At 38.8% G+C, this 10,428-nt stretch overlaps 2 protein-coding genes across 2 annotated transcripts; one reads left to right on the top strand and one right to left on the bottom strand.

The window, feature by feature from the left end:
* Nucleotides 1-1,797: 1,797 nt before the first annotated feature.
* Nucleotides 1,798-4,595, bottom strand: aldh7a1 (aldehyde dehydrogenase 7 family, member A1). The gene is made up of 2 exons (XM_033965830.2): nt 4,489-4,595; nt 1,798-3,949 (listed from the first exon to the last, which is right to left on the bottom strand). Exon 2 carries the CDS (start codon nt 3,942-3,944, stop codon nt 2,316-2,318), a length of 1,629 nt encoding a protein of 542 aa, XP_033821721.1. The 5' UTR covers nt 3,945-3,949; nt 4,489-4,595; the 3' UTR covers nt 1,798-2,315.
* actl6a (actin-like 6A) lies at nt 4,582-10,359 on the top strand. Its single transcript, XM_033965842.2, has 14 exons — nt 4,582-4,750; nt 5,293-5,369; nt 5,507-5,681; nt 6,278-6,378; nt 6,468-6,565; nt 6,732-6,826; nt 6,906-7,012; nt 7,183-7,272; nt 8,511-8,572; nt 9,185-9,299; nt 9,387-9,467; nt 9,552-9,647; nt 9,729-9,815; nt 9,907-10,359. Exons 1-14 carry the CDS (start codon nt 4,726-4,728, stop codon nt 9,985-9,987), a joined length of 1,290 nt encoding a protein of 429 aa, XP_033821733.1. The 5' UTR covers nt 4,582-4,725; the 3' UTR covers nt 9,988-10,359.
* Nucleotides 10,360-10,428: the final 69 nt, after the last annotated feature.

Genomic DNA, 10,428 nt, shown 5'->3' with positions numbered 1-10,428 from the left:
GTATGTCCATGCTTAAAAAGAAACATTATTTATAGATATATAGTCCTTACAGCAGGTGTCTGAACAAAAGTACTGCTAAAATCAGTGATCTTATCATATAGGCCTATCAAGATGGATGCAACTTTGAGTCTTTTTAAATTAGCCTGCATATTTCTCTGTTCATTCCCATCTTGTGTTCAGATACAAAGACACATCCTGATAACCTACATTTGATACTTTGACTGTATCAAAGACAATTAAAGTTGTAGCAACAGTACAACCTTAAAAGGCTTTATCAGGGCCGTCTTATCCACCAGACATCTCCCAGGGAGGCTGGCCGTTGCCTGGGCAACCCTCACAAATGGCAACTGACGTCAAGAAGGTAGGAGAAATACCAGGGAGAGCCAGAGCTGCAGTGCATAATGGATTATTGAAAGAGGGCCCTTTTGGAGAGTGCAGAGGAAGGCTCGTCACTACTATCACCCTTGTCAATTTTTTCTTATGTACAGTACAGAGTATAGATGCAGTCTGATTTAAATTGCCAAGTGGGCATGAATAACTTCACATTTTTATTTTCAGGGAACAGAGGAGATCAACTGGCCAAATGGGGATAGACATTTTGAATAGACACACAGGACACTTACTCCATTTGGATTTTCTAACCTTTGTGTCTGACTTACTGCTATAAATACAGAGGCCTATGACATTCAAATTGAGTAGTAAAATACTGAGGGAGTAAACTGTACTGGACAAGGGTCATGTTGCACACTTTGCACTTTTCATCGTTTGATAAATCTTATTTTATTGCATGACTTATGTACCGCATTTCCAGTGGCCAAGATCAACTGTGTAATCAAACTGTATTTTGGGGTTAAAAGTAAAATAAATTCCAAATGAGTAAAATAAGTTACATTCTGTTCAAATTTTCAACATACTATAAATCCTGCTGTTTGGTTACATTTATGCCCCGACAGTGGCCATCTTTCCCCGGGCAGTAGCCTAATCTCTGAGCTATTGTTGGATCGCGGACTCTCAGGGTGGCATTTCTATGAAGAGCTCTACTTGTTTTGGTGATAATGCTTTTCATGTAGTGTTGAGAGTCACACTATCAACTACAGAACCACAGTGCAAGTCAAGTTTGGTGACGAGAACTGTATAGTAGCCTACATAACTGTAAACTAATGGAATAACATTAATTTAAATAATTGGCAACCAATCAGGATGTGTTCAATGACTTTGCTGACTCTTGTGTTTTGTAAATCAGGTGTGTTACAACTACCTTAAGCATAAATTACCATGCTGTAACTAGGGGGAAAAAAAAAAAAAATTATTAGGCCATTATTACAAAGAATTAATAATTGTAATACTGCAATTACTACCCCTCCTATTGCATTTTCACAGGTTTTTAAGGTTTACTTTACGTCACTAGACAAAACATACACAAAAAACAATATTAACAAGACTGATAAAGTACCTGATTCCAGTGCTGATGATTGGCAGAGGAAGTAAAATTTCCCTGGTTATATCCTGAATGGCTGAATGGCATGAATTATGGGTGGTGTAGTAGCCTGTGGTATTGGCTCTCTGCTTGAGTGGAGATGCTGTTGGGAGGAGGATCACTAAAAAGAGACAGAGCTGGAGTATGAGCAGCAGAAGGGGAGGGTGAGCTTATGGACACGTGTGGCATCTCTGTTAAAGGGATAGAGTGTATTTAGCCACTATTTTAGACCACTACCTACAGTCTTGAATGAACACTATGACTACTATGTTTTACTGTATTGTTCGTGATTTATCATTTGAAAAAAATTCTGGCCATGTGCGTGTAAACATTAAGTATTTTTATTGAACAAATTTCACAGCTGAAGCAACATTGCAGTTTGAATTTTTCTTCAATACTTTCATTACATAATGTCTACTGAAATTATTGTTTAGAAAAATAAAATTATTTAGTTACTATTTCTAAATATTGCTTTGAAACACAAGAACGCTTTGACCTTTCAAAAAAATCTTGAACCGCAAGTCAGTATCAAACCGTCAAATCCCAAAAGGTGTAGTGAAGCACCCCAGGGTGTATCCAAAGAAATGATAATGCTATTGATCATATACTAAATGTACAATTTTTTCCACCATCTTTAAAAACTTGAAACAGTCTGGTTTACATTTTTTCAGAAGTGCTTAATTTGGGAGTAATCAAAACCAGAAGAACTCTTTGGTTTTCACTTGACCCTTTTTTTAATTGTATATATTTCTACCGGATGGCAAATATTTTTGAGACAACACCATCACTGTGGGGGTTTAATATTGTGTGTTCATTTGATTGAGGTCGTTTACGCCGTTTACTCAAACTTGATTCCTTGAGCAAGAGGAAGATCCTTGCTGTAGTTTATTGTGCATGTTGAACGCCTCATGTACTGCTTCCAAGAGTCACTGCCTGACTCTCTTCCCCCTCCTGTGTGTTTCTCCCCACCGAAGGCTCCTCCAATCTCTGCTCCACTGGTAGGAATGTTGACATTCACAATGCCGCAGTCAGATCCTTTGGGCCCCAGCCAGCGGAAAACGCGACCCATGTCTTTGGTGAAGATGCTGCTGGAAAGACCTTGTTTGACCTCATTGTTCCAGGCAAAAGCCTCCTCTTCAGTGTTAAACTTCAGAACATAGAGGATGGGAACAAAGGTTTCTGTGTGGACAATGGGAGCATCGTGAGCCAGCCCTGTTATGATAGTAGGCTCAACGTAGTTACCAGGGCGGTCCATTACCTTTCCTCCACAAACCACAGTGCCTCCTTGTTGTTTGGCCTGCTCAATAGCTGCCAGATACTGGTCTACGGCTTGTTTGGTATGCAGAGGCCCATAGAGAGTGCTGGGGTCCCAGGGATCTCCGATGCGGACTTGTTTGTAGGCTTTGACAACTCTTTCCACCACAGCGTCATGGAGACTTTCATGCAGCATTAACCTTCTGGTTGTGGTGCAGCGTTGGCCTGCTGTTCCTACAGAGGCAAACACAGCAGAGGGGACCACAAGATTCAGATCTGCATCTTCAAACACAATAATGGCATTGTTCCCACCCAGCTCCAGAAGTTTGCGGCCGAATCGTTCCTGCACCATCATGGCCACGAGTTTGCCCACATGAGTGCTGCCTGTGAAGGACAGCAGATCGACACGCTCATCCTTGGCCATCGCTGTGCCAATATCAGCGCCTCCACAGGTCATGGAGCAGATGGCACCTGGAAGATTATTTTTCTCCAAAACTTCAGCTACAATCTTGGTAACTGCAACACTTGTGAGGGGTGTGGTGGGGGCTCCTTTCCAGAGGCAGACATTACCGCAGGTCAGTGCGATGGCATTGTTCCAGCCATAAACAGCAACAGGAAAGTTGAAGGCAGTGATGATGCCTACAAGACCTACTGGGTTCCACTGTTCAATTAAGGCATGCCCTGGTCTTTCTGAAGGCAGAATGGGGCCACCAATCATTCTAGATAGGCCTACAGCATAATCACAGACATCCACATATTCTTGAACCTCACCCACACCTTCAACATAGATCTTGCCCATTTCTAGTGACACAAGACTGCCAAGCACATTGATCTTTTTTCTTAAAGCATCACCAATCTGCCTAACAATTTCCCCTCTTTTTGGTGCTGGAATGTCTGCCCAGATCTTCCAAGCTTCTCTGGTCTTCTGAATAGTTTCTTCATACTCTGCCATCGTTGCCTGGGTGACTCTTGCGATTGGTTCATTGTTGGCAGGACAATATGATGTTATAACTTCCCCACTGCCACCCCAGCTTCCATTGTACACTCCGGGGTTGTCTTCTGACAGGCCTAGCTCCTTGAGCCAGGAGTATTTCTGCTGATTTATTAGAAGTCCTGACATAGCTGCTGACTGCTTGTAGTAGACCGATGCAAATTTGTTTCTGAGAAGAAGCCTGCTGTGACGGGCAATAGTCAGAGTGAGGCAGCGCTGCATGGGTGCTAGGGACAAACACAGTTAAAATTAATTTCACACAAGGAATACTACACACTGGCAAATGAATAACCCTCCACTGCATTGAATGTAGCGAAGAAAATTGATCTTCAAACCAATTCAGAAACTTGCTCAACACTGTCCCTACTTTGCGCCTGCGCAATCCATGGCAAAAAACACGAGGCTGCACAGTTGGCAGATGTCCATACTTAAAGCAAACTCTGCTTAGAACATTTATCAGTCGACTCTTGTAATGAAAATAATTTACTACTGCGTTTGAGATGTGTGTGCGCATCTATTCGAGTGAATAGGCATTCTCTTGCGAGTTTAACACGCTCTTGCAGTGCAAACACACATGCATTACAACTGTGAAACGATGGCTGCGACTAGTCTCAAGTCTACTTTTCAAGGTCCTTCAGTTTAAACGTCTATAATTTAATTGTGCTGACGTTCACACATTATTGTGCCATATGCATCGACGCAAAACCAGCTAGAGTCAATATTTACAACGTTTATAGAACCACATTAAATGCCAAACATCACTTACATTGATATGAAGTCCACAGGCCACGTCCACTTGGATCAGGAAAAGGAGTAGGTGCGTCACGGGTGAAGCGGAAATGAGGCTGTGCCGCGCTCTGATTGGACACCTCTCCAGACGCACGGTGGCGCCTGCTTTGTCCAAATATACATGCTAACAAGAGCCTTTGTTGTGATTTGCTCGTGACTATTATTTTGTTTCTTCAACACCTTTAAGAAGGTACGACTCTGACAAAACAGGAGGATGAGTGGAGGTGTATACGGCGGTGGTGAGTAAAATGTGTTAAAATCATCCGGTAACTGTCCACGCTGTTTCTTTAGCATTAGCGGCTAACATGGCATAGTTAGCTACACTCTTCAATAAAAAGATTGTAAATGCACTTAATTCCTGTCACTTTAACTGTACTACAGTCACCGATCAGACTTTTATTCTTGGCTCTTTATATAAAATGATTATGTATAATGCCAAACGTCCTTATCCATCGTATGCGCTCGTTAGGAGAATGAATGGAGACCGATTTACGCACCGCTATTGTTGTGCCTAGAAGAGTTTGTATTTTGGAAATGCTTTATTTGGGGATGAATTCAAACTGTTATGAATGAAAACAAAAATGCTAAAGATAAAGCACAGTTTTAATACTGTTTGTTTAAATTACTGCTCTTGTCACCCCCTTAAACTAAATACTAGCAATAATGTTTACACGTCCGGACTGTATTGGCAGCCAGTTATCAGAGTCATTGCTTTCTTTCATTTCATTTTGGGTGTTGATATGAAGATAATTAAATGGTCACACTTTTCTTATTCCTGTAGATGAAGTAGGAGCTTTGGTGTTCGATATCGGTTCATATTCTGTTCGAGCTGGGTATGCTGGTGAAGACTGTCCTAAGGTAAAGTACTTTATTAAATTACCTTTTAATTGGATGTCACTAAAAATAACAATATTGCTGGATAGTGCTAAGATAAATTACGTTGCCTAGGTGATGTTGTTTTGAATAGTGCTGACTTATTGTTTGACATGTCACAGGCAGATTTCCCCACCGTGATTGGGGTGACACTGGACAGGGAGGATGGCAGCACACCAATGGAGACTGATGGTGACAAGGGGAAGCAGAGTGGCACCACTTACTACATTGATACAAACCAACTGCGGGTACCCAGGGAGAATATGGAGGTCATGTCACCGTTAAAGAATGGAATGAGTATGTTTTATCACTTTAAATTCAACAACCAGAAAATGTGTAAGATAAAAGATTAAACTTGGACTTTATGATTTTAACGCTGAGTGTGTGGCTTAAGCATTCGTAACACTCTGAAGTAGCTGACCTATTTAATAAGTCTCCTCAGGACTGGTCTGGTTGAGGCTGCTAGGAACGCTATTTTGAGAAAAGTATTACACCATCCCTAATTGAAGTGGAGTAACACAATTGGAACACAGAGATCCTAAGAGGCCAGACCTGGAACAGAAGTGCCACTTTCAAATTATTATTTTAAAATAGCTTATTATTGCTCTATTTTCTCTCAACATCTGACCCAACTCTGATAAAGTCTGCTCATTATTTATGCATGTCAAAGGCAGACCTAGATGCCATGAACAAATCGCTTTTCATTCATTAACAGCACCTCTAAAAAACGACAACAAAAAACCCCCAAATGTAACCATAACTATCATACTGTATTTTGTTTTTTATACATAAAAAAACAATTACCTTTTTTATTCATTTCAGAATAACCATGAATGAAGTCATAGTGAGATGGTCATTTTTTTACATAGTTGTTTTGCCTCTTTTGTATCCAGTTGAAGATTGGGACAGCTTTCAGGCTATTCTGGATCATACTTACAAAATGCACTTCAAGTCTGAACCAAGCATGCACCCAGTGCTCATGTCGGAGGCATCAGTGAGTAATGTTTTCAATGTTTAATAGAAACTCTTGCAGCTTTAACATTTTATGAATAATGTAGTTTTGATTGCACTTTTTTCCCCTAGTGGAACACACGAGCCAAGAGAGAAAAACTAACAGAGCTGATGTTTGAGCATTATAACATTCCTGCCTTTTTTCTCTGCAAATCTGCTGTTTTGTCTGCGTATCCTTTACAGAAAACATTGATTAAATGCGTTTGTGAATTTTGAGCTAGACTTTAATCATTTTGTTACTTTCTGTTGTTATTTTAGATAGATAGATAGATAGATAGATAGATGCACTGCATTTTTGTAATATCTGTGTAAGCTTTCCTATACTCATCAAAATAGCTTTGCAAATGGTCGATCAACAGGCTTGGTTTTAGACAGTGGAGCCACACACACCACAGCAATACCAGTACATGATGGCTATGTTTTACAACAAGGTAAATACATTAACAGCAATCAAGAAAGCTTGCATCCATAATTTAAATATCTCTTTAAACACTTTGCTTTCTCTTACAGGAATTGTAAAATCACCCCTTGCTGGTGACTTTATGAGCATGCAGTGTCGAGAGCTATTTCAGGAATTAAGTGTTGAAATAATTCCTCCTTACATGATCTCATCAAAGGTGTGACTTGGTTCATTATTTATTTATATATATATATATATATATATATATATATATATATATGATTTAGATAGATGCGTTAAACTTTTGTAATATCAATGTATTGTAATATTTACAATACATTGATATTACAAAGAAAATTTGTAACCGCTTTTTTTCATTGATCATAGGAAGCTGTTCGGGAAGGTGCCCCAGCCAACTGGAAGAAGAAGGAGAAGCTACCTCAAGTCAGTCGTTCATGGCACAATTACATGTGCAATGTAAGTAGAAACCTTTCATTAGATATTCCACTTGTATTGCAGTTGTGTTTTTGAGATTAACTCGTTAATGCCCAAATGAGATTATGAGATTCCCATGCCATTTGCAGTGTTTTAGCATGATCAATTATTATTTTCTATGAAAATTGCCAAAAATTACATGAAAAAGTGAGTTCTATGGTTGGTCACAGTTGTGACTGGTGAGTTAAATACCTTGTATTGTGAATTAAAGGAGCCATAACATATATTTGATCTATTAAACGTAAAAAAAAAAAAGACCTCTATTTTTATATTAGTCACTGAGATGCTGGACACATTTATTTTTAAGGACATTTTAACATTAAAGTGTTGTTTTCAATTCAACAGATTTTGCAATTCATATAATACAGCACAATTACCCAAAATGAGAAAGATGCTGTTCTCACTTATAAGGGTGGGGTGTAACCCTTTCTGAGGTAACCTTGGATGTTTTTCAGACTTGTCTAAACGGCCCTGGATGTTCTTCAAGATTTCTCTTTATAGATTATAGAGGACCTTGGATGTCCTTCAGACTTGTCCCAATAGTAGCTAATTGACCCTAGATGTTTTTCATATTTTTCTCTTGAGGTTATAGAGGACCTTGGATGTCCATCAGACTTGTTTCTGTAGCTACTAGCGGACCTTAGGTGTTCTTGAGACTTGTTTCTATTGCAGGGAGAGCATCTTGGATGCTTTTCAGACATGTCCCAAGAGCATGTAGAGACTCTTGGATGTTCCTCAGAGTTGTTTCTAAAGCAGCCTGTTTCTAAAGCAGCCAGAGAACATTGGATATTTTTCAGGCTTGTCCCAATATGAGCTAGAGAACCTTGGATAGTCTTTGGACTTGTTCTAAAGGACCTTAAATGTTCTTCAGATTTCTCTCTATAGGTTGTAGAGGACTTTGGATGTTCCTTAGACCGAATGCCACAGAAGCAAACATCCCTATTGGGACAAGGTTCACCTGCTGCAACTAGAGGACACTGGATGTTCTTCAGACATGTCCATTGTCCAGCTAGAGAATCTTGGACATTCTTGGTTAAATTTGGTTTAAAATGGTTGAATTTAAGTAACTCTACTACCATTTTATTTGAGAGAATACTGGGTGTAGTCTTCTCCTGAAGGGTGTAACTTTTACGTAACCATCTCTGGTCAAGTGACAATGGTTACAGTTGTGACCAATGGGTTGAAATGGGTTAACAACTATTCCTCTTTATTATTTACAGTGCGTCATCCAAGACTTCCAGGCTTCTGTGCTGCAAGTTTCAGATTCCCCATATGATGAGCAGTAAGCAAATAATGCATTATAGTATCAAAAATAGATATCAATGAATACTGAGGGGGAAAAAAAATCACAAAATAGGACAAAGTTTAACCTATCCTCAATACTTTTAGAATGCTCTTGCTCTAATCAGCCGTATTAAAAGACCACAAGGTAGTAAAAAAGAAACTACCATTATTTTGTGCTGAAAAATTACACTTAAATGTGTTATTGTGGTATAAAATAAGTATCAAGGCTTAACTTTTTTGTAGCATTTAGACAAAACTATTACAATAATGAATTGATTGCAACTGATTAATCCTTTAGATAATCATCAACTAATTTAGTAACCAGATAATTATTATCCCTTATACAGACTCCAAAACATGTCCTGTTTTATGAGAAAAGGATTATGACTCAGACAGAGGAGTAATTGCATCAAAATAACACTGGAAACATATTGTCGGGATGTCCTAAAGTGGCATCACTTTAATTGGGTCAAATTTACTAAAAATCTTTTTCATGGCCCTTTTATAAATCTATTATTTCTTGCTAATATATAAATCTTTCAAGCAATAAGTTGATTAGTTGAAGTCCAAGTGTAAATCCTTGTGTCTAATTCCCTGTCTTTTCCTTTAGGGTTGCGGCCCAAATGCCAACCGTGCACTATGAGCTCCCAAATGGCTATAACTGTGACTTTGGAGCAGAGAGACTAAAAATCCCTGAAGGGCTTTTTGACCCATCAAATGCAAAGGTGTGTGCCTAGATTTTCTTAGTTTTTAAGCTTTGATTTATTTTATTTTATTTTTTTACTCAAATCTTCAAATCTTAAAAATTTTAGGGATTGTCTGGAAATACGATGTTAGGTGTCGGTCATGTTGTAACAACCAGTGTAGGAATGTGCGATATCGACATTCGGCCGGTAAGGCTAAATACATTTTTCTTTATTCCACTACATTGCTTTTTTGCATAATAAAAGTTTTACACGTTGAATGCTGTGTTTTAGGGTTTGTATGGCAGTGTTGTTGTGACAGGAGGTAACACTCTAATCCAAGGGTTCACAGACAGACTAAATAGAGAACTCTCCCAGAAAACACCCCCTGTAAGTATTCTCTAATATGTCTCATTCATCAATTACATGTGTTTGACTTTGAGATTAATTTTGTCTTGCTGTTCTTTGCAGAGCATGAGACTGAAACTGATAGCAAATAACACTACAGTTGAACGTCGTTTCAGTGCCTGGATTGGAGGCTCAATTTTGGCATCACTTGTAAGATATTATAGAAGCATCAGTGCCAATTATAAAACTCAACGTTATATAAACTAACTTTATCATGGAAATGTGCTTTTACCTGTGTTAGGGGACCTTCCAGCAGATGTGGATATCCAAGCAAGAGTATGAGGAGGGAGGAAAGCAATGTGTGGACAGAAAATGCCCTTGATTAATTTTTTTCCAGCTGGACCATGCCACATGGTCATCTTGTCACTCTGGTTTGTTTTTTCTGATCCAGGACACTGGGTAGATCAATTTTTGTATGTTAATGTGATTGCATCATCCTAAATATCTAGTGGAGCCTGACAATTTTAAGATTGCAGGCTCGTGGACTTTTCCCAAATACACAGAAGTTCTCTCATTTGAACAAAACTACACAACCAAATGTATTCATTTGACATTTCATGAAACTAAACAAGTTTCCCAGTGGTTGTGGAAATTCACAGCCAAAGTATGCTTCCCATTGTTTGCTCATATACATGTATTTAATTTACTTGTTGCCATCCACAATGCATATTTTAATAAAACATTATTTAGTAAAGGCTACACTTTTTTATTGGTAGGTTTGAGATGATGTCACAGTATTCAATAGCCCGATTATATTTATAAT

Source organism: Periophthalmus magnuspinnatus, chromosome 4 (genome assembly GCF_009829125.3).
Source record: "Periophthalmus magnuspinnatus isolate fPerMag1 chromosome 4, fPerMag1.2.pri, whole genome shotgun sequence".
In the NCBI taxonomy this organism is placed as follows: Eukaryota; Metazoa; Chordata; class Actinopteri; order Gobiiformes; family Gobiidae; genus Periophthalmus; species Periophthalmus magnuspinnatus.
Note: the sequence above shows the minus strand (reverse complement) of the source record. Positions and strands in the feature narration are given on the sequence as shown.

Excerpts from the sequence above, each read along its gene's own strand:
- aldh7a1 (XM_033965830.2), bottom strand. The coding sequence starts at position 3,944 with ATGCAGCGCTGCCTCACTCTGACTATTGCCCGTCACAGCAGGCTTCTT.
- actl6a (XM_033965842.2), top strand. The coding sequence starts at position 4,726 with ATGAGTGGAGGTGTATACGGCGGTG. Across the intron at positions 6,379-6,467 it reads TGCTCATGTCGGAGGCATCA|TGGAACACACGAGCCAAGAG; the intron begins GTGAGTAATGTT and ends TTTTTCCCCTAG. Across the intron at positions 9,300-9,386 it reads TTGACCCATCAAATGCAAAG|GGATTGTCTGGAAATACGAT; the intron begins GTGTGTGCCTAG and ends TAAAAATTTTAG.